The sequence below is a fragment of the Fimicolochytrium jonesii genome (assembly GCF_025526975.1).
Source record: "Fimicolochytrium jonesii strain JEL569 chromosome Unknown EV422scaffold_4, whole genome shotgun sequence".
Taxonomy (NCBI): domain Eukaryota; kingdom Fungi; phylum Chytridiomycota; class Chytridiomycetes; order Spizellomycetales; family Powellomycetaceae; genus Fimicolochytrium; species Fimicolochytrium jonesii.
This window is the reverse complement of record NW_026515671.1, coordinates 982,967-1,009,236: the sequence shown is the minus strand read 5'-3', so window position 1 is coordinate 1,009,236 and position 26,270 is coordinate 982,967. Positions and strand designations below refer to the sequence as shown.

At 56.3% G+C, this 26,270-nt stretch overlaps 8 protein-coding genes across 8 annotated transcripts; 3 read left to right on the top strand and 5 right to left on the bottom strand.

Annotated features, from left to right (window-relative positions):
• The first annotated feature begins 445 nt into the window (after positions 1 to 445).
• On the top strand, positions 446 to 3,295 carry EV422DRAFT_315903 (uncharacterized protein). The gene is made up of 6 exons (XM_053066232.1): positions 446 to 682; positions 760 to 1,602; positions 1,676 to 1,740; positions 1,804 to 1,911; positions 1,983 to 3,005; positions 3,088 to 3,295. Exons 2-6 carry the CDS (start codon positions 834 to 836, stop codon positions 3,109 to 3,111), a joined length of 1,989 nt encoding a protein of 662 aa, XP_052928196.1. The 5' UTR covers positions 446 to 682; positions 760 to 833; the 3' UTR covers positions 3,112 to 3,295.
• A 388-nt stretch (positions 3,296 to 3,683) lies between these two features.
• Positions 3,684 to 5,950, top strand: EV422DRAFT_519682 (uncharacterized protein). The gene is made up of 5 exons (XM_053069609.1): positions 3,684 to 4,008; positions 4,109 to 4,238; positions 4,447 to 4,602; positions 4,699 to 5,483; positions 5,589 to 5,950. The coding sequence occupies exons 1-5, from the start codon at positions 3,976 to 3,978 to the stop codon at positions 5,916 to 5,918; spliced, it is 1,434 nt and encodes a 477-aa protein (XP_052928195.1). The 5' UTR covers positions 3,684 to 3,975; the 3' UTR covers positions 5,919 to 5,950.
• A 33-nt stretch (positions 5,951 to 5,983) lies between these two features.
• Positions 5,984 to 6,731, bottom strand: EV422DRAFT_519679 (uncharacterized protein). The gene has a single exon (XM_053069608.1). It carries the CDS (start codon positions 6,644 to 6,646, stop codon positions 6,008 to 6,010), a length of 639 nt encoding a protein of 212 aa, XP_052928194.1. The 5' UTR covers positions 6,647 to 6,731; the 3' UTR covers positions 5,984 to 6,007.
• Positions 6,732 to 7,956: 1,225 nt separating this feature from the next.
• On the bottom strand, positions 7,957 to 12,176 carry EV422DRAFT_519678 (uncharacterized protein). The gene has a single exon (XM_053069607.1). The coding sequence runs from the start codon at positions 11,932 to 11,934 to the stop codon at positions 8,338 to 8,340; it is 3,597 nt and encodes a 1,198-aa protein (XP_052928193.1). The 5' UTR covers positions 11,935 to 12,176; the 3' UTR covers positions 7,957 to 8,337.
• Positions 12,177 to 13,966: 1,790 nt separating this feature from the next.
• EV422DRAFT_519675 (uncharacterized protein) lies at positions 13,967 to 14,286 on the bottom strand. Its single transcript, XM_053069606.1, has one exon. It carries the CDS (start codon positions 14,277 to 14,279, stop codon positions 14,013 to 14,015), a length of 267 nt encoding a protein of 88 aa, XP_052928192.1. The 5' UTR covers positions 14,280 to 14,286; the 3' UTR covers positions 13,967 to 14,012.
• Positions 14,287 to 15,445: 1,159 nt separating this feature from the next.
• EV422DRAFT_315758 (Sodium/calcium exchanger protein-domain-containing protein) lies at positions 15,446 to 17,478 on the bottom strand. The gene is made up of 4 exons (XM_053066231.1): positions 16,755 to 17,478; positions 16,230 to 16,594; positions 15,852 to 16,153; positions 15,446 to 15,781 (listed from the first exon to the last, which is right to left on the bottom strand). The coding sequence occupies exons 1-4, from the start codon at positions 17,124 to 17,126 to the stop codon at positions 15,486 to 15,488; spliced, it is 1,335 nt and encodes a 444-aa protein (XP_052928191.1). The 5' UTR covers positions 17,127 to 17,478; the 3' UTR covers positions 15,446 to 15,485.
• Positions 17,479 to 18,680: 1,202 nt separating this feature from the next.
• EV422DRAFT_315746 (uncharacterized protein) lies at positions 18,681 to 20,367 on the top strand. Its single transcript, XM_053066230.1, has 3 exons — positions 18,681 to 19,211; positions 19,293 to 19,340; positions 19,415 to 20,367. The coding sequence occupies exons 1-3, from the start codon at positions 18,834 to 18,836 to the stop codon at positions 19,967 to 19,969; spliced, it is 981 nt and encodes a 326-aa protein (XP_052928190.1). The 5' UTR covers positions 18,681 to 18,833; the 3' UTR covers positions 19,970 to 20,367.
• A 1-nt stretch (position 20,368) lies between these two features.
• Positions 20,369 to 25,745, bottom strand: EV422DRAFT_609391 (uncharacterized protein). Its single transcript, XM_053073848.1, has 2 exons — positions 21,388 to 25,745; positions 20,369 to 21,314 (listed from the first exon to the last, which is right to left on the bottom strand). The coding sequence occupies exons 1-2, from the start codon at positions 25,501 to 25,503 to the stop codon at positions 20,625 to 20,627; spliced, it is 4,806 nt and encodes a 1,601-aa protein (XP_052928189.1). The 5' UTR covers positions 25,504 to 25,745; the 3' UTR covers positions 20,369 to 20,624.
• Positions 25,746 to 26,270: the final 525 nt, after the last annotated feature.

Below are 26,270 nucleotides of genomic sequence, written 5' to 3'. Positions count from 1 at the left end.
GTCACCGAGATTGATGAAGAGTGTCACCCGTTCCTCCGTGGCTTTCTGCTACAGCTTTCTGGTGTTCCCCAGCAGGACATTTAAGCCTTCAGCCGGCTGGTCAACCCCCACACAAGGCCCATCTTATGTACTAGACCAGTATCATTCTCCGGTGTCATATTACGGTTTGGCTCCCGTCCGTAACAGCTCTCGCAGCGGTGGTGGTCTGGCAGGAACAGACGCACGGCGTGAGGGGTTTCGCAGTAGGAAAGGAAGGAACAGGAACAGGAGTCACCTCAGGCATCTTACGAGCATATTCGGCAAGATGGACGCAGCGCAAATGCAGCAGCTATTCCTGCGTCAGCAGCAACAACAGCAACACCAGCAACGACTCGCCGCCGCCGCTGCCGCCGCCCAGCAGCACCAACAATTACAGGCCGGGCAACGACCCACCACCTATTCCCAACAACCCCAGCAGACCCAATTCCTCCAAAAGCAGCAGCAGATACCCGTGTCGTACGCTCAGGCGATGGGCGCTGGGAACGTAGCGGATTGGAGACAGGCGTTGGCGCCGGACGTCAGGGTCGCTTACACCAATCTTCTGGTCAAGTCGGTCGAATCGCTCGGGCAGTATCCGGATACGAGAGTCCATGAGCTGGCGTCTGGGTTTGAGGCGAGGACTTGGGAGAGGTCTCAGTCATATGTGAGTGTGCGGGCGGGGGCGGGCAAAATAGGCTCGACAGCAGCCTACTTACACCATTGTCCGCTTGGAACAGGCAGAGTACGCAAAGAATATACGACAAAAATGTGACGAGATTGGAGTCAAGACGGGGCAGCCGGCCGCCGCGACGAGCATGCAGATGGGCGGTGGTGGGATGCAGACGATGCAAGCTGCGTCGTACGGCATCTCGGTGGCTACCTCCAATGCGCCGCAGATCATGGCGCAGGTTCAGGCGGCTCAGATGGCGAGATCTATGCCGCCTGGGTCGATGCAGCATCTGGCGGCAGGTGGGGTGCCAATGCGGCCAGGAGGATCCGTTAGTCAGGCACAGGCGCAGCTTCTTATGGCGCAGCAGCAACAGCAGCAGGCGGGTGGGCGGCCTGTGCTTCAACAGCAGGGATTACTTACGTCCGTTGGCCAACAACAGCAACAACGGCCGCTGCTGCAGCAGGGGACGATCGACCCTCACCAATACGCATTATCCCAGATAGGGCCCGACATCACACCCCAAGAAGGCATGATGATTGCAAACATGACCCTGGCCAGCCTAAAAGAGCACCTCGAGAAAAACAAGCTGCCCATGAATTCCGCACAACGGGCCTGGAACGCCAAAGTGACGTACGATCGAGCATTCGCTGTAGCACAGGAATCCAATGCGAGACGAGCAGGGCAGAACATACCGCAAGTCCCCCAGCAGCAGCCGTTCCAGTTGCGCGCCCCGGCGAGTATGGCGCAGGCGACCCCGGCCGTGTCGCAGCCGTTTGGGACGGACCCTGCGCAGGCTCAGATGCTGCAGCCTGCTGCCGGAGTTGTTGCACGCCCACGACCACCCGTGGCGCCTGAGCCTGTGAAGACTGCTGTGCAACAACCGGCTAGACCTGCGCAACCGGTGCCGACTGCCGGTAAGTAGAGTCGTGATACTCGCTTCGCTGTTTGACGGCAGCAGCCAAACTGATTGGACAAATCTTTCGGCAGCTGGGGTGATCAAACGACCCGTTCTAACATTGGATGAGGGGGAGCAGCAATATGTTCGAGGAAAGGTATGCGGCTCTGAATTCGCCCACCGCGTCTTGAAGGTTTTCGCCGAAACTCACACTACCTAGTTGGAGTCCATGAAGCCAATGATGCAAAAGGCGGAGTTGATGATCGGAGTTCTCGACTCGTCCACGATACCCAGTGACCGCGAAGCCGCCAAAGACTGTCTCCAACTGGTATGTGTAGCCAATAGCGGCCTTCAACGAATGGCATACTCTCCGAAACTGACTTTCTCTCGCCCCCAAAGATGAAAGTATGGCAAGCGCAAATGGAACTGCTCCCACAAAACGTGTTCAACTTCAATCCGACCTCTGTGGAGAAGCTGTACAATAAGATGCTGCACTATACGAGGACGGCAGAGGACCGACGGCGGCAGATGCAACAGAATGGAGGGGTGAAAACTACACGGGGTTCGTCTCAGGACCCGATCCTCGTTGCTAGTCCGCATAGCTCTGTGGGCGGACGGCCGTCAGGGTCGTATCAGTTCCCCGCAAGCACGCAACCGGAAGACGCATCACAGGTGGCACCGACAATCATCACCGAGTCTCCGGAAGTCGCCGCGGTGGCGATTCCGACGACGAAAGGCGGGAAGAAGGGGAAAGGGAAAGCTGCGCCGAATAAGAAAGCGTCTGCTACTCCTACCACTGCTACCGCTGCCACCGCCGCAGCCCCCGCAGCCCCGCCTAAATCGCGTGGAAAGCGAGGATCAAAATCAAAAGCAGGCACACAGGATGAGCCGCCCCTCATGTCACCGGACCCAGCTGCTGGACAGCCCCCGGCTACCGCGGCGGCGTCTCCAACCCTTCTTGCACCCAAACCGAAACGAAGCCGAGGCAAGTCGTTGGCTACGGACGCGCCAGCGGAACAGCCCGCAACGGCAACATCAACAGCAGCAGCAGCAGCCGCGGCCGCGAAACCAAACCCGACGAACGCAAAGACGAAAGCGGGTGCGAAGACGGGCGCGAAGGCGAAACAACCCGCGACCAAAACGGGCAGTAAATCCAACGCTGCTCCTGCTGGTGAATCCGCGAAACCACCCTCAGTGCTGGAAGCGGCTGCCCTCACGGCTTCAGCCGGAGGTGTTGGTGGTTTCAGTACGACCACCGCCGCCGCCGCCCAACCGCAAACGGCGACCCCCACCACCGCGCCCATCACTACGGTTCGGACACCTTCAACAAAGCCAGACGTAGACCCGCACATCCAGAAAGCGATCGAAAACACCTACATGAACGATTTCGCTTCCTTCAACACGCACCCGGCGGACCCGATGGCGCATTTGGCGGATTTTGGGATGTTTATTTCGGGGAGGGGGATGGGGGATGAGTTTTGGGGGGTTGACGCTTGGGGTGGAGATGCGTTTGGTGGAATTGGGATGAATCAGATGGGGGAGAATCAGGGGGAGAGGGAGGAGGAAGTGGATCCGGTTGCGACCTACACGATGTATTTTGGATTGCATCATGGTGAGCGGCGGCGAGACTCACATAAGTGCGGCCATCACGACACCGCGTCCACGGCTCAGGATACCCAGACGGCAACAATCCATAAACGCAAACGAGATGAGGGGGAGGATGTGGGGGAGGATGATCCGCTTCCGAGCGGGCCTGTGCATCTTGCGGGTGGGGAGGCTGTGCCGGTGTTTTGAGTGGTTGACGGGTGGAGATGAGCTGGGCTGGAGAAGCATTATTCGCATGAACCCCGCGACCCGTCAGACGATGGGAAAACGACGCGCCGGGGGACATTATGGATGGGAGGGCGGCGATATCGATACCGCCCGCCTTTTCTTTTTTGGTGGTCAGCTTTGTTTACAAACATGCAGCATATGTTGGCATTACGGCGGGATTTGGGAGTTCCAGCGCGCGGAAGGGCGAAACCTGTACCCCGTATGTGTATTAATACGCATAATATACCCTACCCTTTGCACCTTCTTTGAACATCAACATCGTAATCCGTACCATTCCCCAAGTGGAGTTGGAGTAGGACGACAGCGTGCTATATACTGGATATAGCCCCTGCTTCTCTCCTGCGTCCCCCCTTTTCTCGGGGGTCTCTTTTCGAGGAGAAACGCCTGGCGAAGGGCGCGTCATTGTCCGCCTGTTCGAGTTAGGGTTGCAAGCAAGCTGAAGAACAGGCTTGCACTGGAATGGAGTTCACAAGCACAGCACACCGCTCACCCTCAGACAGCAAGGATCAAGCAGGACCCCCTCATCGTCCATATACCCACACTCACCGTCGCCCCCGCAATGTCTCGCAACATCGACAACGCCCGCCTACGGGTAAGTGAAACCGTCCGAATTCCCCTGTCCCCCTTCGAAACCTCGCCATCACTGTGAATACCGGTCTCTCACTAATTTGAAACTCATCATCACTTGTTAGGCCGACCTGACAGCAGAACTCAGTAGTACCATGGCGGTCGGCGAGGACACGGCGACGTTGACGGACTATTGCATCTTGTTGGTTGGGATGGAGAAGGATCGGGAGTCGTTGATTGCGGACCTTAGTGATGGTGCGTTGGGAATGGTGGCGTGGGGAGTATGAGGAGGACGTATGGGAGTGGGGGGAGCGGAAAGTGGTCGGCAATGAACCTCGAAGGACAGCATGTTACGTCGCACATAGGAGCGGGTCGAGCAGTGCATGACCGTCAGCCACCACACCTTGCTGCAACCTACCTGAAGGATAGGCCATTAATCACTCCTTATTCCGCATCTTCACAGTCACATCAGCGGAAGACGCCGAGAAGCTAGCGACTTGGATCACCCAGTGGCTGGAGAGGAATGAGGGGACGGGGCCGGGCACTGCGGAAAATGGCGAGGATCATAATGGGGATATGGTCATCCACATCGATGATGCAAAGTCCGATGAGGAAGTCGGTATGTATCCGAGATTTACGAGCGTGGAGATTTGACCTCTGTCGGCTCACAATGGAAAGCTGACAATGTATGGTTTATCCACCACGTTCACCGCAGAAGATGATGACGATCCCGATCAGCACCCGAGGAGAAGCCGGGTCAATTCAGCCTCATACGCCGGAACCCCCGCGAGTCTTTTGGTGAAAGCAGTGCTTGACTCTGCAAACAATACTCAAACGTCGCGAAAACGCCAGCGCGGGGATGCCTCGATATCCAACGATCGGGCGAACGCGACTGAAGGAGATGGGCCACGAAAGGCTGCGAAGATTGAGGACGGTGAAGAAAACGATGCAATGGAGGAGGATGATGGCGCGGTCCGTTTCACCATCACGATGGGAGCAGGTGCAACAGCCACGCACGTCATTCCCTCGGCGCGTGCCCAGCCTGACGTGCCACGCTGCACATACTGGCCCAACTGCACCTGGAGAAACGCCTGCAAATACTGGCACCCCAAAGAAACCTGCCCAGATTTCCCAAACTGCACCGCCGGAAACCAGTGCTACTACATCCACCCCGACGCGGCCGGCGCGACAAACTGCCGCTTTGGTGCCGCTTGCACGCGTCCCGGGTGCGCGTTCAGTCACCCCTACGGGCACGGCGGGATGGCGAGACGCGGTGGACGTGGTGGAGGGTATAATGGCTCGGGTGCTCGTGGGGCCCGCGGCGGCGGTGGTGCGCCCCCACCTGCGCATCTGCAGAAAACGCAATGCAGGTTTTATCCGAACTGCACTAACGTTGCGTGCCCGTACTTTCATCCGGTCCCACACACGCGTCGAGCGTCTAGCTCTGCGAGCCCGGCACCGCAGACGGCTGAACTTTGCAAATTCGAGCCTCTTTGCACAGTAAGTCTTTTTTCGCCTCTCCGCCGTCTTCCATATGTTTTTGCAATCACATTTTCGTCAGACAAAAAACATCAACTAATCAACCATATCTCCCCCATCCACCAGCGCGAAAACTGTACATACTCCCACCCCTCCCGCTCGACCCCGGAACCCTATAAATCCAAAAAGTTTACCGATCCCATCACCGACTCCAACAACACCAACGGCGCCTCCCACAACGCCACCACCACAACCAACTTGAGCACCGGAGGTCTCCCCGGCACCCGCCGCAACAAAACACTCGTTTTGAACAGCAACAGGCCGCATATCAGTGATCGCAGCTTTGCGTTTAGTGACGGCGTTACGGAGCATTTGGAGGTTGGGAAGACGGCGGGGACGGGGCTGAAGGAGGGGGAGGGGCAGCAGACGCAGACGCAGGGGGAGCAGGAAAGATAGGTGTGGATGAATAGGAGCGGTAAGGAATGGGGAGGGAGGGGGGGGGGGGGGGCGGGGGGTAGGATAGGGGAGGCGAGCGGGGAATGCGATTATGGATGGTTGCAACGCAAAATAACGACATCAGCACACGCAACACGACTGTGGCGAGTTTGTTTTGGAAAAGAGACGGGAAGAGACCGCAATGATGATCCCCGGCTGGAGGTGGGCCGTGGGAATTTCCCACTCTGGAGTCGCAAAACTAAAACACCCACGGCAACATGCAACAAGTAGGGAGCGGTCCCAACAAAAAACAATTCATCTGATGCCCGAATAGCCGCAAACGCAGAAGCGGTCCAATGGGATTCATTGTGGAGAGATGAACGTTTCAACATCAGTGTTTTTTTTCCATTCTTTTTGAAATATAATCTTATCTGGTGTCTGCGTCGATATAAGTACCAGGTTCTCCTGGGCACATGGTTTTGCTTCGTGATTTGCCCACTGTAGCCGTCTCGCCCCCCCGTTTGCACGGCGGTTTGTATAGAGCGGAAGGATAGACCCATCCGCATCGCACCAGGGATAAAAGCCATAGAGTCTTCCTCCGTGAATATATCTTCACTGAAAACGCATGCAACAGAAGAAAGAGTCCATATCTTACATGCCTTATAACACCGGACCTCGGTGATCCCCACACATGCCATCCTTCTCGGGCATTGCATCCCCATCTGGGACATTCTCCACATCAGTACCATCGTCCTCCGAGTCTATGATCCGCGGCGCAGGCATCGACGCCTGAAGCTGCCCATTGATAGCAAGGGGCGTGTGTTTGATGTACCAACCCTCCCACCGTGCCAACTTCCCAACCTTACGTTCCCATTATGCTGCCGACACTGGGTCAAGCCCTTCCAGAGCTAGTTCACCCCGAATTTTTGGAAGTCCCCGGCATTGTTGTTCCATGCAAGCTCCAGTATGCACGAGAAAGAAGCGAGGTCCTTTCACGGCAGTGGGTTCATCCACCAATCATGTCGTTTTTGAACATGGTGTTGCTTAACATGAGTCTCATCCGCCCACTGTTGGGTAGTTCGTTGCAATGCTTATGTCAACAGCAAAACACGTTACGCTGCAACGTTACGCGCCTTTGTCAACGCGTCAACGCGTAAAGGCAACGCGACCACTTCTGCAATGACCCTTGGTTACGTTTGAGGGTGGTATAGAACAAGCACTTATTCGGTCGGCACTATCAGGTCCGGAGCAAGCATCAGCACCCTTCGTCCGCACTCTTCTTCGGTCGGGTCCGGAATCACCTTTAACTACCATCGGCACCCTTCGTCGGCACTCTCTTCGGTCGGGTCCGGACTGATCTTAAACTACCATCGGCACTCTTTTTCGGCACTGCTTCGCCACCATTCTTTTCTCTGCTCGTGGTGGGGAAGACACACGTTAACCAGCCCGTAATGTGGAAGAAACACGTTAACCAGCCTGTGACGCGGAAGAAACACGTTGAACAGCCGGCGTAATGGGCCTCATCAACCTGGAATGCGAGAATCAAGGCGAAGCGACCGTTATACTCGGTGGCGGCCCTCGGGTAGACAAGGCGTGCTAGGAATCCATGTTAAACTCAGACTCGTGCTAGGCATCACATTAAACTCAGACTTGTGCTAGGCAACCACGTTAAAGGCCTCGTGGGGTGCAAATCCAAGCAAAGCGACCGTATACTCGGTGGCCATGGAAGGATCGCTGGGCGACTCGAAGGCGCTTATATATCTCTTTTATAATCTCTCTTGTACTCGGTATTTCAATACTATCTTTCAATAAAACCTACGTTTGAACTATACTGGGTTGACATTTGCTCTGCTTCGTGCGCTCTTTGAAAAAATGGCTTGCAAACTATTCTACTCCTCCCTCCCTCCTATCCCCCTGCGGGCCCTGCTTGAACTTCACCAGCACCTGTCCCGTCCTTGCAGATGTTGGCACAGCAGGTAGCAACGCCGCTGCAGGTCTTCTGCCTTCCTGTACGTCGATGCACCTTGTTAATGTACGTCGATGTACGTCGATGCAGCTTGTCGGGACGCTAGCACCTCAGTTTGCATGCCGAGGCTGTGTAGGTAGCGCATGAACTTGGGCGCCGGTGCACAAAGTGGGACTACCGGCCTGTCGGGACTATGGCGAAGTTCGCCTACGCCCCTCCGTCGAACAAGGGGTGAGGCAATCCCATCCTCGCCTCTGTGAGATACGATCAGCAACGTCAATCCAATCACACATAATCAAGCGGACGGCATACATTCCCTCACCAAAACACAAGATGTACAATCCCATACAGGGAATATTGGTAGTATATGTACAATATGTATCGAAAACCAGGTACCCCCCCCACATTTATAAAACACACTCAAGACCCAAAACTCAGCCAGCCTATGCGAAATGTACCCGCATTCGTAAAGCTTCATGCACCGAGGTCCAAAAACCCCGGTGCGCGTGGTTGGCGGTGCGGGAGGGTGCTGGTCTCCTGCTCTCCTCTTTCGGGTGTCTCTCTCCCCGGTGGGGGCAAAGTACTGACAGCATGCTGGGTCCAAGCGTCAAGGACCGACGGCGGTGGCGCGTTGGCGGTATCCTCAGCGATAGCAGATCTTTCGTTGGTGTTGTCGGTGGTGTAGCGGCCCTCAAACGCCGCAACCTCGCGAGCATCAGCATCCACCCGTGTCGACATCCCCGTCACAGAACCCGGTACATCCATCGTCTCTCGCCCCTCCACGGCCCCCAGCCCCGACGACCGCAACACCTGCGTCGAGTATGCCCTCCGAAGGGCGGGGCGCGGTGTACCTGGGCTTGAATGTGCGGGGGATGAAGTGGAAGCGAGATGGGCCAGGCCGCCGTAATCGCTGCGGGAACGGGTGGGCCAGGCGTGGCAGTAGGCTTTTACGTGGGGTTTGGGTCGTGCGGGTGTGGTGGGTGGTTGCAATTGTGATGATGTGTCGAGAGATGGTGGTAGTGATGGGGACGACATAGACGTAGAAGCAGAGGCAGGCGGTGTAGCAGCGGCGGCATAGGACGCCGTAACAGACTGTGGTACATCCACGTGCGCTTCCTCCACATCCCCGCCCCCCTCATACGCCAATCTACCCACCTCTGCCCTTACCACCGAGTTGAAACCCGACGTCGAACTCACAGACCTCTCATGTCCCCTTCCCTTCCCTGCCACACCGCCACCAAGGGCCGGAAAACTCTTCTCGCGTCTCAGCCTCCCCGGCGTTCCAGGGAGGGATCCCCTCAGGCTTCCCGTTCTCGATGAGGATAAAGGCAGTGGTGCTGGAGGCGGCGGCCGGGTGGAGATGCTCAGCAGACCCATGACGTGCAAGACGGGGGTGGAGTCAGATCGGCGGCGGGATTTGCGGCGGTGGAGGGATGGGAAGGGTGTGTCAGAATCGGGGGTGGGTTGGTGGGGTACGGTTGTTTGGTCGATTGTGGTAGGTGACACCGAGGTGGCGGATGACTCAGACGACGTGGGGGATTCCGGCGACGGCGGTTGTCCAAGGGCGGCAGGTGATCTCTCCTGGTCCCTCTCAGCAGCCTGCTCAAACCCACCACCCACCCAAGACCCCAGCGTCTCCCACGCGCTGCCAACCACAACCTTCCACCCATCCACGCTCTCGCCCGCGCGCGCAACGACCGGTTTCGCGTAGTCCGAGGCCTGTTCCGCGAGATGGTGCACGGTCGTGTCCACGCCCCAGTAGCGCGAGGTGCGGCCGAGGTAGTCGGCTGCTGCTCCGATGGTTTCGTAGTACCATGGTGTCAAGGTGGCGCTCGTAGCGGAGGCCGCTACACCCGTGTCACCGGCGCGAGTGGATGACCCATCATCAGATTGCGTACTTCCGACGCCGCCTTCATCCCTAGGCGAAGTCGACGAGAACGGCGACGAGAACGGGGACACAACGGAGTTTCTCAACGACGACGCCGGCGCCACCGCCCCACTATTACCTAACCCCCTCTGACTCGCATTCAGCAACCCATCAAACGTATGCCGTTTCCGTAACCTCGGCCGCGGGCGCAACGAGCTCTCAATTGCTTCCCCGATACGCGTCGCAGCCAACAAATCGAGGTGCTGTGAGGAGTCTTCAAGAGCGGTGGGCGTGCCTTCCTCGTCTTCATCGCTAACGAATTCGTCCCCGTCTTCGGGCCAGGAGGCGGTGTCGTAGTCCGATGATGTGTTGTCGATGATGTCGTCGGCGTCTTCGTGTGAATCCGTATGTGTACCCGTGGTCGGCGTGTCACGCTTATCTGAGCTGCTATCATTGCCAGTATTGCGCCCCGGGTCGCCCCAAAACATCCCGCCCAACCCCCGAGTCGGCCAGAAGCCCAGATCTTCCATATTGGGGAGGACAAAGAACTCCTCAATGACTTCCTTGATCCTCCGCTCGATGACGGTGTTGACCAAACTCATCGAAATCATCTTATGGCCGACGACGGGAACGACCTTCATCTCCAGCTGGACGGCGGGTTCCCGCTGGATGCCGAGCCAGACGCGGTTGGTCTCCCACATGCCCTTAATCTTGATCAGCAGGCGGGCAGCGAAGCGATCGATCTGTACGCCGACGACAAGCGGGACCTGTAACGGTTTCAAATCCAACGAGTTGATGGAGATGGTGGCGAGAGTAGCAACCTCCAGTCGTGCTTTGCCCGTGTACTCGACGTCGACCTCGATGGTCATGTCGCCGTCGACGGTCATGTCGAGCAGTTTGGGGTTGGAGAGGACGGGGAGGCTGTTTCCGACCGAGATGTCGCGGACGTCAATGTCGCCGAGGATGGAGGCTTGGTCGTCCTCTTCCCGGCGGATGTGCATGGAGCGGCGGATGAACTTTTCCAAGAGCCATTCTTTCAGAGCTGGGTGGGAGTGGATCCCGACGAATATTCGGCCGACTAGGGCGTTGAACCAGGCTGTTGCTGCGTCTTGGGGCGTTTTGTTGACTGTGTTTACGAGCTTCTCCATGGCGACGCGGTAGGCGGTTACGGGCGCCGTGTCGTTGAAGAAGACGCTGCATGCACCCTCGTCAGCGCGAGACGGGAGCGTCCGGGCGCGCCGCAGCATGATGTGCCAGTCCTCTTTGTCTGAGTTTGTGGGAAAGTAGAGATAAAAGGTCTGTTGGTTACACCGTTTTGAAATGGCCTTGGGCACAAGGCAGAGCGGATTCGTCCGCAGATAGACTTCAACGTCTGTCGTTGTGGCGGGGTATAGGTTGACGCGGTAATCAGAGAGCAGCAGGATATGAGTGCATTCTTTTTGGTCGTCGGAGGTATAGAGATGGAGGGTCCTGTATCTCAAGACTGCATACGAGTTTCGCCATCGTCGTGGGCGCGGCGGTACGGGAGGCGTCACACGTAGTTGCGGCAAATCAGCTTCCGACGCGGCTGCATTCTGGCCCATGAACCTGTTGGCGATGTATGTACTGACGGAGCGGGTGACAGTATACATGGACTGAGCCGATCTGGACGCCGATGCGACAATCTGCTTGGATGTTGCGGTGAAGCTCCGCTTTTTGTTGAGATTGGGGAAGTGTTTGTCGGCGCGACTGAGACCACGGCCGCCGTTGCTCCCATCCTCATCGTCGCCGTTCTCCTTCTCGCTCAGTTCTGCGACGGTCAGAGGCTCCTCGCTCCATCGCAACCACCCAGCTCGTTCTAGGTTCTTGTCAGTTGCACCGTTGACACTCGGTCCTGCGGTCGAAGACTCTGCAGACGCGACAGGGGGGAAGAAAGAGCGTTCCTCTTTGCGGGGGACCAGATAGTACGGCAGCCACTTGATGAAAGCCACCAGCGCAAACGTGAGTATCAGCAGACACGTCAAGATGCCAAAAGCGAACGCGAGCCCGTGCGAGAGCCACCAGTTGGAAGTCGATGCCGCGGCGCCTGGATAAAGGTTCCCTGGGCTTGTGAGTGGTTCCGGGCAGTGACAGAGGTTGGAAGGCCGGCTAGTGAAGGAAGGGAGCCAAGATGAAGGGCTGTTGAGGGCTTTGAGAGACGCTTGCATTCCTTCTCCCCAAGACATATTGTCAGCGCGAATGAGCGTCTAGGAGTGACATTGAACGGGGCAGGAGAGGGCGATCTGAGTCGGTTCGACTCGGGAGTTGTGTTGTATTCTGAGCTGTTCCCTCTGGCTTCCGCGTGTGAGTGGCGCTATGCCTCTGGATGTTTATGTAGTTGTGGGTGGAGCGGTGCAAGTTCGAAGCACAATGTCAAGCGGAACAGCCTTTGAGAGGGAACTGGGGCACTGGGGACCTTTTGCCAACTGTCGAAGCGCGTGGGCTTCACAGAATTCGTTCCGCGGCCAACTGCTCCAACTGGGCACATTACGATGATGACATCTACTCCCGCACAACAACACAACTTTCACATGGCAGTTGTTGTGCACCGGAAAGGAAACAGGCAGGACCGTAAGGGGAGGTCAGGGGCGGAGTTGGGCCTGAGGGACTCCCTGTTGTGGGGGAGGCCAGGAGGAGGTGACAGCAGGAGACGATGTCTCCTTGACAGCTCCTCGCGCCCGCAACAGAACCTCATTCGAAACCCCGTGTCTTCGATCTAAGGAGACCCTCATCTCCGTGGTTTTGCGGGAGACGAGCGAGCGAGGGGTTCGCGGGGGCGGAGTTGACGGCGAGGATTGCCCTCAGGCGCCAGCAATCCGCCCCATTTGAGGGGCTGAGTGAAGACACCGGTGAGGAATAGCCAACGCGAATGCATGCTGCTTGAGTAACCTTTTTTATCGGAAGACGGACGGCCTCTGACGGACGGAAAACAGCCGAACGCGTAAATTCCTGTACCCTGCACTGTATAGTATAATACTGTAAGTCTGACATCACCGTCATGTCACATCTCACACCTGGCCATTTCCCCTTTTTTTTTCTGGATGTACGGGGCCACACGTGCGCAAAGGTAATAAAGCGGCGTCGGGTTTGTGGGCCGACGGTGGCAAGGTATGTTCATTCTTTACTTGGAATCAAATGCAAGTTCGCGGATGAGAGTGCTGGTGTGCCCATCGGAACGCGTTACAAGGTGTGAGCGACTGCGGGCCAGGTATTGCAGAAGTGGGCTTCTGTTTGAAAGGAAGGATGCCATAGGAGGAAGGTGCTTCTATCCCGCGGAGTGGGTGTAGGTAAGTTCGTCGTGAACGCGGCGGTCTGTAGGGTAGGCGAACGCGTCCGGTACGGAACTGTTCCATAACATTGGAGGTAAGTGCATGGATAGAAACATTTCTAGGGTTTTGCTGATATAGCGATGGGATGTCGGTGTCTGTGGTATGATCGCGAAACTACTGGATCCGGAAGGTAAGGACATTGCAGCAAGGTGAGCGTATCGACATCCTGCTAAAAAATGAAGAACACTCCCAGTCGCATATCTAAGCGAAACGAAAACACATCCGCCGGTGTGGAATGACGAATAACAGAGGTACGTGCATGAGACCCATCATTGTCTCAAGATGGGGCCGGTGTAATAGAAAAGTTAAATGCGTAATTCTGCTGTGAAACCGAGGGAGGTACCTGCAAGCGCACACAGGTGTGGTGGTAGTTATAGTTCTGCAAGCGTATAGGGGGACGCTCGCTCGGGCGCCATCCGCTGGAAAATCCTGCTCCTACTCTACTTCGTCCGTCATGACGGTTTTGCAGAGGCGGAACGGGTGAAGGATCGCTGCAGGGCTTCACTGCACGTTGTTGGAGGCTGGACACGACTGGGTGAATTGAGATATCGGCGTCCTGCAGCAAAACCGTCGAGGGGTATTCTTTGCTGTACCGTGCGACGGAACAATCCTTGTGGCCCAAGTTCAAGTGTTTGGTTCCAGATTCAGGCGAAAGAGAATCGAGTCTCACAAACGGGTTTCGTTCAACGCGTTAGGCACGCGCGAGACCAGAAGGTTGGGACGAACTGCATATACAGTGAGTTTGATGATGGAGGTATCCGATCATGCTGCGGAATAGGAAGAAGGCGAGCGGTACGATTGTATAGATGGTGGGAAGTTGTGCATTGGTGGTATAAAAGTCCGTAAAGGGAAGGCTTGTCGGCGGTGTCTGCAGATACAGCATGGGGAACTGCAACCGGATGTCATACCTGTTCTCAGGTGCTTTCCAAGCGCTGCTAGTCTGGTGGGTCAGGGCAGGACAATTTCCGAATGCCATTACCGAAAAGCTGGCTGCGCCCGAGTCTCAGTGTGGGACAGTTTCGGACAACGCGAATCGCACGCGTGGAATGCGGGACAAGTTCGGACAAACAGCTACGCGTGCTTACGTTGGATGATGTCGTAGTTTTGACGACGGTGTGCGTATGGTCAACGGCGAAGCCAAAAAACATCAGTGCAAGCGATGCGTAGGTGGCATGCAGGGGACGCCTACCGAAGTTGTTCATGGCCCAGAGCGGTTCTACTCTCCTACTCTGTCAGAAAGAATCTGCAAGCGGGTGCGCAGCAGGTAAAGGCAGGATGACAGTCGAGCGTCTATCAAAGTGCCATCACGCTGTCTTTGGCTGTTATAACCGTTCAGGATGCAGGGTGCCTGCATTTCTATATCTAGGTGCCGGTTGGTTGGTTGCCAGTTGCCTGTCTGTTCCCACTTGAAGCGATGCAGAACGGTTCTGGATAATGCGCTCGTGGACTGTGAGACGAGAAGCTCGGATAATAGCGGCGGAGTAGAGGAATATTCTGGTCTTATCTTTGAGAAAACGGGTTTGTCCGATCGGAGGAAACTCGCGGGTGACGGAAGATACTCCCGGACAACGCGTAATAAAGCGAAACAACGCGTGCAAGTTCGGACGAAGAGTCGCAAGTGACGACTACCTGTATGTGGCCGAGAAACATCGCTTGATGACGGCTGGCAAGGCCTTACACCTGGATTGCCAGTAATCGATGCACATGCACAACAACAGAAGGGACATAAGGTCAGAGAGGCCATTTGCGGATAGTACGTGCTCAATTGCGGCCTGCCGTCGCTCATGCAAGTTGTGTAAATGTTCGGAATCAGGCGCATCTCTTTAATTTGAGGGCCTCTCCGACCTTAGGGATTCAATTTCAAGGCAAGCAACGGACAAACCGTATCCCGACGCTGGCTCAGTTCATCGGAACAAATAGGGGTTCTGCAGCAAATCACTTTCGGACAACGCGTAGGACACGCGTGAAATGCAACATGACAAGGTTGAGACGAACATCCAGGAGTGGTGTTGCCTCATCGGCCTTTCTGCGGCTGAGAAGCATTGCGCTGTCAACCGCATACACGAGTAGCCCTCAGGTTTCGGACAACCCCTTCGCTCCGCCCCTTAATGCCCCTAGAACCCGTATTTCAATTATTGACACGTAAACACCCGTAAACCTGCTTCGGAGCCCAGATAACTTCAGATTAATGCGTTGTGGGTCCGTCCAAAACGGCAACTATTTTGTTCGCAGAGAAGGCATCTAGGTATGTACGTATGTATGTCCATTTTATATGAAGTAAGGGGCATGTACGAGGGGAAGCAGAAAGGTATATATAATACAATGTGAAAAAGTCCGCAAATGAAAACGAAAAAACAGAGTCCACCAACAGAAACGTCAATCCACACCATCCCCCAAGAACCCACTCATCAATGCCCCTCACTGATGCCCACCTCCGCCCCATTCGGATAAAACCACGCCGCCACCGCAAAAATATAATACAACAACAACAAAAACATACCCTCGACCCAATTCGTCTTTCCGTTTGACAGAAAGCTGCCGACGACAAGGACCGCGAGGAGTAAGGCGAACGAGGCAAACCCGTTGAATTGGAGCGTCATGGGATGGTTGGCTATCCACCCGACGATGACGACGATGGGCGCGACGAGGAGCGCGGATTGGATGGTTGCGCCGAGGACGTGGGAAAGGGCTAGGTCCATTTGGTCTGTTTTGTAGGGAGAGTCGGTCAGTATTTGGTTGCAGTAAAGCAGCAAAAGTGATGAATTCAGTCATACTATCAGAAGCCTCATCAATGGCCGTAAAGTGCTCCGCAGCCTTCTCCACCAGTGGCACGAGGATCAGGCCCATGAACGGCTCTGTGACATGTCCCAGCTCCACGATATGATGGATCTCTCCGACAAGGAAGACGGCGCAGGCGGTGACGAGGGCGAGTGAGATGAGGAGTAGGACGAGGGATTCGGCCCAAGAGAGCCGTTTCCGACGGGCTTCTTCTTCGCGGTCTGTGTCTTTTGCTTCGGCGGCCGAGAGGACGGCGTCGAAGGTTGTGCGGTGTGTTTTGAGTTGGTAGATTAGAAAGCTGGGTGGAGCGGGGTGAGCGGTTATGACCGAAGGTAAAAGACTTGCATCAACTCACTCATGAACCCTTCACTCACCCGCCGTAAGAGATTAACAGCCCCACTGCCGCCGACCGGCTCACTTTCAGCACCAAGTCCTCCGTCGCCCCAAGCCCCATCGCAGGCATGACAGCCAAACTGAACTGACTGGGCAGAATGATGGCAAACGCCGACGCCAGCAACCCCGCACCTGAGATCTCCGTAACAAACTCGGCTACATCCTGATGCTTGTACTTGACGCCACCAACAAAGAAACAGAAGCCAGTAATGAGGAGCAGGTTGGCAAACATGGACCCGAGAATGGCGTCTTGGGCGACGGTGTATTGCCGTTGGAAGAGGAGGAGGATGCAGAGGATGAGCTCGACCATAGCGCCCATCAGTGTCTCGAAGGTCGCGCCTACAATCTACGTGTTCGAAAGCTTGATTAGTATTTACTCCTCCTGTCGAACCGCACGGATTAGAACGTTCGGCTAGAACGTTCCACTGGGCTTTTTTTCTCGAAGCCCAGCGTCGCGTGAAGGAATATTCCGCCGACTCATATCACTATCGCCATTGCAGACATACATTAGGTAATTTCTCGTTGATCTCAAGACTCGCAAAAGCCAACCAATTCCCGCTCGGAATCATGCCCAAATAATTGACTACAAAGATAGCGATATGCCATTCGGGTCTCACAAATCTCAAAATGATCCCAATGGGAGCCAGAGGCCAGAGGAGGTTAGCGAGCCGCGACATGGTACTCGTGGATCTGTAAATAATGCGGGCGGCTTGAACGGGGTGGAAGCGGGCTTTTGGGGGTTCGACAGCTTTATGGTCATGGTGAAGCGGATGAGCGGCTTGGGGTGGCGCCTGGGAAATTTCGCGAAGGGTAGTATCACCATCTTCAGCGACATCTTGGGGCATGTCTATCGGGTGGGTCCGTGGTGATGAGGGCATGGCGCCCTGGGAATGGCTTGGCAGCGCCGTGAAAGGAGAGATGCCGACGAAGCTAGCGAACTTCCGAATGCCGAAGCCTGTTTGCGAACTTCTTATTGTCGAAGGAGCCGGTTGAGAGCCTTCCAGCCTTCGGCGTGGCCGACGGAACCCTCGCGGCCTCGCGTGAGAAACAAACAAGCTTTCAAGGTTTTGCCAAATGACGTCACGGGGTGGGACGCGCTCATCGGTCGGAGTCCGATTCGGGTGTGACTGATTCTCTGAAGCGAGTCGAGAATTAACCTCAGGAACATGAGCATCGCCAGGGCAATCAAGACGTGAACTTCTGGTTCCGCGCTGCTTGAAGTAGTGGGACCACAGCCTTAGCCTATCGGGGTGGACTACATCTCAACGAAGAGGCGAAGGGATGCGGTCGTGACGACGCGAAAACCGGGCAAGATTGAGCTTCCTATGGAAACGATCAGTACAGCTCTGAATATCCAGCGACCGTGCGACGTTCAAACCAACCACTATCTCCTCTCGAACGTTTCGAATTACTCCCACAGAAATTCGACAGTAAATGAAGTCTGTGAGCCGAAATCGCTATCCTCGCGACTCCTATGGAACCGGACAGAGTCGTGGGGCCGGGCTTATTGCTATGCGAGACCGAAAGATTCAAATCAGTTTGGGGGGTCGGAAGCCACAGCTAAGGTGACACTCCTACGTCCGTGAGGCCAGAGGATAGTTCAATTGGGATCTGGAACCCGAGAAGACAAAAGGCATCCTCTTCAATATGTCCCTGCAACCTCCGTCTCGTTCGTACACTTGAAAAACATACGGGCGTAAGTTAGCCAATGCTGTCATATACCGCAACAATCGGTTTGGAATCAGAAAAGCGTAAAGCACCGTGTGGGACTGGGACAGGGACATTTAGCACGATACACACGTCCATGCCAGTAAACGACATATGTCTCCAGCTAGACGTACTAAACAAGCGAGGTGCAACCGTTTGGTAACCCTGAAGCCGAGCTGAGACATCCGACCTATCCGGTTTATCAATGGCTACATGCCGATATATTCTAGAATAGCGATTCATTTTGCACCTGAAGTCTGACTGAACGACACCGAATGCACCAGCTTAGAACGCGAAACGTTTCTCTTCATCTACGGCGGCGACAGGGCCTTCATCATTTACAGCAAAGTTTTCATCATCTCAGGAAACTTGCCGGCGACTACTTGCCTGAAGCGAGAGATTTGGAGGGGGACTTATTGCACCATGCAGCGATTTTCCAGGACTATTGATGGCGCACCGAGCACTGCCGACGACGGGGAAAGAACACCGCCATTGGGACTATGAAGCACTGAGCCGCTGTCATGGAAACAAAGATTCGACTTCGGGAAGCGGTGGAAACACTATAGACACTATACGTACAGTAGCATGACGTGCAAGATGTCTAATTAGACATATAACCCCCGATCGACAGGTTGAGCGTCGCGCTGTCAGAAACTGACGTAAGCGACGTAAATCCCCAGCTGACAGTTCCCGCTGAGGTGATCTTTGCTCGAAGAAGGTTCCAACACTTACAAAGTGCCTCCCCTCCCTCGCACGAAACGTAGGAAATTCCTTCAAGCTTTGTCCTCATAGCACTCCCGTTACGAGTCTACAACGAGTCGACGACATACTACCACTTCATAGCCCCAATTTACAGATATAAACTACTCGATATCAACATGTCGGCTCATTCACCGTTAGAGGACATTTGCGATAACAGCCCCTGCATGGGTAGGCGAGTGCAAGTCGCCATCCTGCAGAGCCAGTTGAAGATTGAACAAGAGGCGTTTGCTGAGTTTCGACAAAGCACCCAAGAACTTGAAAGTAGTTTGAAGAAGCAGCAAGCCGTAAGCGACCGTGCCCTCAGCGCCACGAAAGCAGAGCTCAACGCCGTCCGCGCCGATTTTGAGGCGACCAAAGCGCTGCATGCGGAAATGACCGAAGTACGGGAATTCTTCCAAGCCGAAGCAGCGCGGTTTCGCCAGACGATGGAGGAGCAGGTCATCCAGTTCCGCTCGATGGTGGCGGCGGAAATCGGACACTTGCAGACCAAATTCGTGAGTGGCGCCGGGCCGTCGAGAAGTTGGACGACCCGCCCTACTTCCTCGCGCATATGCTGATATAGACTGTGTTTGTAGGAAACTCAAGAAAAGACTCTGGCGTACCTATCCACCACGGTAACCAAGGTAAAAGTCATGTTGTAAATTCAAGGCGCTCATACTCGCTATCCTCATTCTTTGCAATGGAATTGCAATCCTAGAACCTCGAGAAATTCCATCAAGAGCTGCAGAGTACACCGGACAGTCGCCCAAGATCAACTTTAGGCGGTCCAACGGTCCTCCCCGCACTCCCGCGCAGAAGCATGTCACACGGCTCGCTCGCCACGACCTGCCCAACCATGCTCATGCTTCGCTCCTACGGGGCCGCCTCAATGAGCCGCAGCAGCTCGGCCGCCAAAATCTCAGATCAAATCGCACAGGACAAAGATCTGACGGAAAACTACCCTCTCAAAGCCTCCGCCGGCGAGCCCGCGTCGCGGGGAAGCAGCAGCTCAAGCACGCACGAACGAGCCATCGAACGCCCGGGCGACGCACGTAACACCCTCGCGGTAGCAGCCGAACCAGAAACGTCCGCACTCCCCACCGAACACGCCCCGTCGACGCCCCTCACCCCCGTCGCCCCCGCCAGCCCCGGCCCCTTCAAGAAGAACCTCAAGCGCATCCTGACCATCGGAGGCAAGAACAGGTCGGTGGGCCGGTCGCTGACCAAGCTCCGGAAGGCCGTCATGACCTCCGTCCATTCTCTCACTGTGTGAGGGGCGGGGCGGCGGATATCCGTGGGATGCATTTATGGGGAGGAGTTTTGGGACGTGGGAGGGTTACGGAGGGTGGGATTAGTATGTACATCACGAAGGAAGTGAGGTGAAGGAAAAGTGACGATGTGAGAGGAGGTCAAGTGTGGTGTGGACAGCGTACGGGGTTGAACCGGTTTTGTCAAATACTTACAAGTCGGGAAGCGTGAGAATGAGTCGGACTCCTGAAGAAAATGGGTTTTATGAGCGATACTCAAAACGTAGTGGTTCGGGCATGGATCACAATGTGGTGTTTAGACTCGAATAGAAATACCGTGTTGTGTTCTTGATCATTCGGGCCTGTTTCCCTACGCAGAATATGTACATCGCACCAGGTGACAAACAAAGCTAGCACTGTGTTGGGTGAACTCGATCGAAGTTGTAGGAGATCCAGCTCCCATTTCCATTGACACGGAGACAAATGTGCAGGCCAATATACACGAGGATGGGGTATCTATCTCTAAGGGGGTCTATGTACGTAGCAATGAAGAACATTCAGCGCTATGAGGAGGGGTTGGTGTAAAATATACCAGTCAAAGTCCATCGTAGACTATATACCGTGATACGCCGTGAGGGAGTATATCCCGTTGTCTACTTGTCCAGAGCAGAGCCAACCAATTCACCCACTCACACCAGCAGCCTTACCAGCAGCGGCCTCAATCGCCCTCGCACACCCCTGCAACTTCAACGCCGCCAGCACTTCGGGCGGGATACTCGCACCAAGCGACTGTCTCGGCGTCGGCGCGCCCCCACTCTGCACGGCCGCCGGCACCGGCACCGGAGCAATCTCCCTCATCATCCGCGCCAGATGCCCCAACCGAATCACAGGGATCGCAAACACCTTCTTGCACGCCCTCGCCCACGCCTCCTCCCCGTCCCCGTCGGTGCCAGGCACGCTGGTGAGGCCGTCGATCCATTGTGCCGGCAGGCCCTTGAAGCCTTTCACGATCCCCAGGAAATTCTGCATCACGGCCGGGGGAAGGGCCACGTTGCCCGTGTCGAACGCTAGCTGCTGGTCCCGCATGGCCACGGCGTAGCTCGAGTAGACGGGGATAGCCGCCGTCGCGAATCTAAGCACGGCCTGGCCCAGGGCGTTTGTATTTTGCTTCGGTGAGGTTGACTGCGTTGGGGAGGAGGAGAGGGCGGCATGGCGGAGGGCGTCGAGGAGGGCGCGGTGGATGGCGAGCATGTCGAGAACGACGGCGTGCACGCGCGTGTAGTGGGAGGTCAGTGGGGTGGGCGTTGGGGTGGTGTGCGTGAGGTATTCGAGGAATTCGGCGGCGAGGGTTAGGTCGTAGACGAAGTTTGACTGGAAGACATCGACAGGGGTGAGTTACATGCCCCCATGTGAGCAAATAGAAAGGTAATTCTTTTTTACGTACCTCACTCAACAACATCTTCGCAACCCCCGCCTCCCTCTTCTTCCCCTGCGCATTCCCTCGTCTTCCACCAACCTCCCCACTCTCACCCCGTCCCGTAACACTCCCTTTCCTCTGCCGCACATCCACAGGCGGCGGGGAAGGCAACGCCGCGGTCGGCGCTGGGCTTCTCGAGGCCGAGGTCTGCGCGAATGGCACGGTTACAGGTGGGAGAGGCGTGAGGCTGTACCTGTTCACGACGTGGGATGGGGAGGGTGGTGGGACTGTTTCGCGGTTTGTCGACGGAGCTGGGTTGGGCTTGTTGCTGCCTGGGATTTCTAGGCGTGGTGGTGGGTTGGATAATTTTCGTGGTTGTTGCGGATGCTGAGGTTGCTGCTGTGGCGGCTGCTGACGGTCTTGGTGAGGCTGCTGAGATGGTTGATGAGGGTGCTGGTGTTGCTGCATGTGCTGCTCGCGCTGCTGCAGGTCTTGCTGAGGCTCTCGAGGTGATTTATGCGAGTGCTGAGGTTGCTGCATGTGCCGCTCGCGCTGCTGCAGGTCTTGCTGAGGCTCTCGAGGCGGCTGATGCATGTGCTGAGGTTGCAGAACATGCCGCTCACGCTGCTCTTGGTCCCGCTGAGGTAACTGACGCAGGTGCTGGGGCAGCTGCTGCGTCTTGCCCATCTCCTGCGAAGGCCGGCGCTGCCCCTGCGGCAGCTTCCCCCTCTTCCCCGCCTCCGCCCCCACCGGCGACACCGGACTCCTCGGCGACATCGGCGGCGGCACAAACGGCACATGCACCTCCAACCGCCTCAACCCCGCTCGTCCCATATCCTCCCCACCATATCGGTTGGGCGAAAGGGGCGGAGTGGGGCCCGGTCCATATGCACCACCATCCGGTCTCTCTGCACCTGTGTTGCGCGCATCCCCGGTCTTACTCGGCGGTGTCGGGGGTATGAGATGTATCCCCGGCGGCACGTTGCTGGCGACATCCGGGCGGGGTAAGGACCCATCCGCAGCCGGGAGTTTCGGGAAGGTGGGGAGTTCCACGAACTGCGAGATCCGCACGCTGTTGGTGCGTTTCATGGGATCCGCGTCGATGAATTGGGACAGACGGGGGGTGCTGGTGCGTTTCATCGGGTCGGGGTGGTGCGAGTCGATGAATTGGGAGATCCGCACGCTGCTGTTCCGATTCGTCCCCGCCGGGTCGTCGGAGCGTCGTTGCTGTTGTGGCTTCTGCGCCTCCTCCTCAGGCTGCTGTTGTTTGTGCGCTTGTTGCGCATCCTTATCGTCATCTCCCTCCTCCTCATCTATCTCATCATACCCAAACTCCCCCGCCAATTCCAACAACACACTCGTCGCGCCCTTCCCGCCCCTCGACGCCACGAAGGACACCGGGCGGGCCATCGCGCGGTCCGGGACGGCTCGGGATCGGGGTGGGGAGACGAAATGTGGGCGCGGTTGGGGGGTGGATGGGGGTGGGAGGGTCGGCGGGTGTGAAGTTTCGTCGCGGGGGGAGGTGCGGGGGGTAGAGAGGCCTTGGGTTCGGTAGGGCGGGAGGGGGGCGATGGGGGGGAGGGACCGCCAGTGTTCGGGTTCCTGTTCTATGCTATGTGACGGTGTCGCTGTCGTCTCCGCGGCTGGTACTGGGGCCTCATCACCCACCACGGCCGTCTCATCCGACTGGATCGATCCAGTCGGGCTCAACAAGGGTGTCGACTCCTCGTCCTGTTTCGGAATTTCGTCGTCATGGGGGAGTGTGGTGGTGGCGCTTTCCTCGAACGTGTGTCCGTCGTGGTCGTCGCTATCGACCCCGTAAGCAGTCCGCCTCACCTCCACAGCATCGCCAGTCTTCGCCTCCGCCACAGCCCCGTCTCTCGCATCCACCCCTCTCACAGTAACATCACTCTCGTCAGACATAACGGACTCGTCATCATCTCCCTCACTGCCATTCCCGTGATCCTGGTCCGGCCGCGCCAAATCCCCACCCATAGCCCCACCGCCCAAATTCCACTTGAGATCATCCAACGGCGCAACAAGACTATCGTCATTATCGTCATCCTCCTCATCGGACGACAGCCGACTCCTCATGGATTTGAAATCATCCTCGGTGGTATAACCTTCGCCAGCGGTGACGAAAGAGGCTTCTGTTGTTGTGTCGTCGTCTTCGGATGATGAGTCGTGAGGGAGCGCGCTGGTGGGGTGTGGGATGGCGACGGTGGACGACCGATTGGAGGCGTACATATTGTAGAGGGAGTCGCTGGAGTGGTTTTTCTGGAGGTGGGTGGGCGAGGTTGGCGAGGGCGGATCGTTGCTCGTTATGACCGATTGCTGCAATTGTCGATCTGCATTATCGCTATCCGTGATATCGGCGTTTCCGGGTACGTTTTCCACCACCTCCGGTTCCACCACCTCCTCCTCAGCTCCCACATCCTCCAAAACCAACTCGACCCCCTTTCCTCCCATGCCCCTCGCACACTTCTCAAATAACAACACCGTCTTTAGCACCTTACAACTCACCGCCCTCCCCCCACTCCCACCCTTCCCCCGCCCCTCTAACCCTGCATCAATCAGAATATCCCACACCGAAAAAAGATCCCCGGATTCCACACCCACCAATTTCGCCAACTCCAAAAAGAAGACGAGTTTATGGATCGTGTGTGTTGATGGTTGCGTGAGGAGGTGGCAGGGTGTGGATGGGAACAGGGTCGTAGAGAGCCGGATCAGGATGTCCCCGGAGCGGAGGAGAGTTATGAGGTCGGTGCTGGCGTGGGAGGGGTGGTGGTAATACGCGGCGGTATCCTCCCCCTCCTGTTGGGATAAGGTCTCGCGAATCCACCTCACGACCTGCGGGGAGTAATCCTTATAAACCTTCACGGTGCCCTTATTCTCCATATCTCCGAAATATCTATCATCGTCGTCTTCGTCTTCATTGAGGTCCATGTCGAGGACGTCTTTGGATGTTTGGTAGGTCTCGTCGGCGTTGAGGAGGTCCATGAATTTGAGTTCGGGTTCGGAGGGGCCGCGGTCGTTACGTTGGAAGCCGATTGCGTCTTGGGCGTGCAGGATGGAGGTGTAGGAGGTGGAGATTTGCCAGAGGCGTTTGAGGTGGTGGGAGCGTTGGTGGCGGGTTAGAGTTGGGATGGTGGGGGGTAGTGGGGATGTGGGTTGGGGGAGGCGCTCGACGGTGTTGAAGTGCGTTGAGCGGTCGAAATCGTTTGTGCGGCGACGTTGGAGTGTTACGCGGGTCTCTTCGTCGTTTTCTAGTTCGCCGAATGAACCGCCGAAGGACCCGCCGTCGGAATCTGCGTATTCCACGGCGATTTCCGGTTGCCCGTCTGCGAGATGGTTCTCTCGCGTTTCAGTCTCCGGTGCGAAAACATCGCGATCCTCCTGCGGTGGATTCCTGACCGTCACCCTCCTGTTTCTTCTCCTCCAGAATTCCTGAATCCTCGTAACAGCCCATGTGACTCTCCGCATAATCGTCAAATCCTGCAACACCCTAAAACCCCGACTCGTCATATGCACCGTATTCCAATCCCTCGAGATCCACAGATCCCTTTCAGCCACACGACTCATGGCCATATACTGCACGCATTTGGCCTGCAGATGCGTGTAAGGAGTTTCTGGAGTGAGGTCATGTGTGATAAAGCGGAGGTAGAAATCGATCATGGGGAAGGTTATGACGTCTTTGGGGAGGCCAGTTGGGCGGTGGTTTTCTCGGGTGGTTGATGGGGTGGATTGAAAGAGGTCGCTGTCGTCGTCGGCTTCTGCGTTTGTGGAGAGGGGGAGGGTGCCATGGGAGAAGAGGTTTACGCTGACGGACTGGTGGCGTTGGGCGAAAGCGCTTTCGACTGCTGGTGCGACGTTGGCGATGATATGTTCTTGTATCGGTTCCGCATCATGGTCGGGCGCTTCGTTGTGCCAGTCAAAGAAGTCGCTGTCATTTCGTAGGTGCTCGTGAGTGGAAAAGTCGCTGAAAGCTAGAGGGTTCGTTTCCCTTTCGCGTTGGTTAGTATCTTGATATGGCGGCCATTTGGGGTCGGCCTCGTTCCCACCCGGAGAGTAGGGGTTGTAGCTCTGGTATTTTGCTAGAGTGGCCTGCGAAGGCTTGTATTCGGTGTCCAGAAAGTCCTCCATTCCGTATCCTGTGTGATGGGTGTGTGATGCCCGCTGTTGTTGGCGTTTTCGACGGGCGAGCTGGAAAGGACACACGGGGTTTTCTGGTGGCCAAAAGAGGGTGTATGGGGCAAGAATCGCGGTCCGTCCGTCCGTCCGTGCGTCCGTCCAGCGGGCAGGAGGATGTACTTGGTGGGTGGGAAGTAATTATAAGGCTGCTGGTGGGGAGGTGGGGCGTTTTTCCAAGCGAGGGCAAGTCGTTGCTTTGCCGCTGAAGCCTGGTGAGCGATTTCCAGCAAGCCTCCCCCTCCCTCCGACTATCGTGATGACTGGCAAATGAGTTATATATATAACTTATGGGCGGGCGGCGTACCGCGACTCCGGGACCCGCGCTCAATGCATTTATTGTTGGGGCCGTACCGTTATTTAAGTGGTTATGTGGCTGCCAATCCCCCCGCCAAACTCCCAAGTTCTCGCTGACTGAAATGGAAAGACAGACTTTGCAGGACCTCCCCCATTACATACATTCCATACTCTGAAATGTCAAGAAGACCTCTGTCGCGGTGGACAACGTCATCGACTTGTTGGGGCCGACTTGAAGGTTGTCCGAAAGTGTTCACTTGCATCGTCCCTTTCCGCCGTCTATGTGACCCTTCAGCGACGCGTCCCGAGAGTGGCAGCCCTGACAAATCAACATGGGCGAGTCTGACAAACCACGCAGCTCTTCCCTTCGCACACCTTCTTGCAACAACAACAATAACAACAACCACCCCCACCCCGAACGCTAC

Excerpts from the sequence above, each read along its gene's own strand:
- EV422DRAFT_519682 (XM_053069609.1), top strand. The coding sequence starts at position 3,976 with ATGTCTCGCAACATCGACAACGCCCGCCTACGG. Across the intron at positions 4,009-4,108 it reads TCGACAACGCCCGCCTACGG|GCCGACCTGACAGCAGAACT; the intron begins GTAAGTGAAACC and ends ATCACTTGTTAG. Across the intron at positions 5,484-5,588 it reads AATTCGAGCCTCTTTGCACA|CGCGAAAACTGTACATACTC; the intron begins GTAAGTCTTTTT and ends CCCATCCACCAG.
- EV422DRAFT_519678 (XM_053069607.1), bottom strand. The coding sequence starts at position 11,934 with ATGTCTTGGGGAGAAGGAATGCAAGCGTCTCTCAAAGCCCTCAACAGC.
- EV422DRAFT_519675 (XM_053069606.1), bottom strand. The coding sequence starts at position 14,279 with ATGAACAACTTCGGTAGGCGTCCCCTGCATGCCACCTACGCATCGCTT.
- EV422DRAFT_315758 (XM_053066231.1), bottom strand. The coding sequence starts at position 17,126 with ATGCCCTCATCACCACGGACCCACCCGATAGACATGCCCCAAGATGTC. Across the intron at positions 16,154-16,229 it reads CTGTTAATCTCTTACGGCGG|CTTTCTAATCTACCAACTCA; the intron begins GTGAGTGAAGGG and ends CGCTCCACCCAG. Across the intron at positions 15,782-15,851 it reads CATTGATGAGGCTTCTGATA|ACCAAATGGACCTAGCCCTT; the intron begins GTATGACTGAAT and ends CCTACAAAACAG.
- EV422DRAFT_519679 (XM_053069608.1), bottom strand. The coding sequence starts at position 6,646 with ATGGTACTGATGTGGAGAATGTCCCAGATGGGGATGCAATGCCCGAGA.
- EV422DRAFT_315746 (XM_053066230.1), top strand. The coding sequence starts at position 18,834 with ATGTCGGCTCATTCACCGTTAGAGGACATTTGCGATAACAGCCCCTGC. Across the intron at positions 19,212-19,292 it reads GACACTTGCAGACCAAATTC|GAAACTCAAGAAAAGACTCT; the intron begins GTGAGTGGCGCC and ends CTGTGTTTGTAG. Across the intron at positions 19,341-19,414 it reads TATCCACCACGGTAACCAAG|AACCTCGAGAAATTCCATCA; the intron begins GTAAAAGTCATG and ends TTGCAATCCTAG.
- EV422DRAFT_609391 (XM_053073848.1), bottom strand. The coding sequence starts at position 25,503 with ATGGAGGACTTTCTGGACACCGAATACAAGCCTTCGCAGGCCACTCTA. Across the intron at positions 21,315-21,387 it reads CGAAGATGTTGTTGAGTGAG|TCAAACTTCGTCTACGACCT; the intron begins GTACGTAAAAAA and ends GATGTCTTCCAG.
- EV422DRAFT_315903 (XM_053066232.1), top strand. The coding sequence starts at position 834 with ATGCAGATGGGCGGTGGTGGGATGCAGACGATGCAAGCTGCGTCGTAC. Across the intron at positions 1,603-1,675 it reads GCAACCGGTGCCGACTGCCG|CTGGGGTGATCAAACGACCC; the intron begins GTAAGTAGAGTC and ends ATCTTTCGGCAG. Across the intron at positions 3,006-3,087 it reads CGCACCCGGCGGACCCGATG|ATGCGTTTGGTGGAATTGGG; the intron begins GCGCATTTGGCG and ends CTTGGGGTGGAG.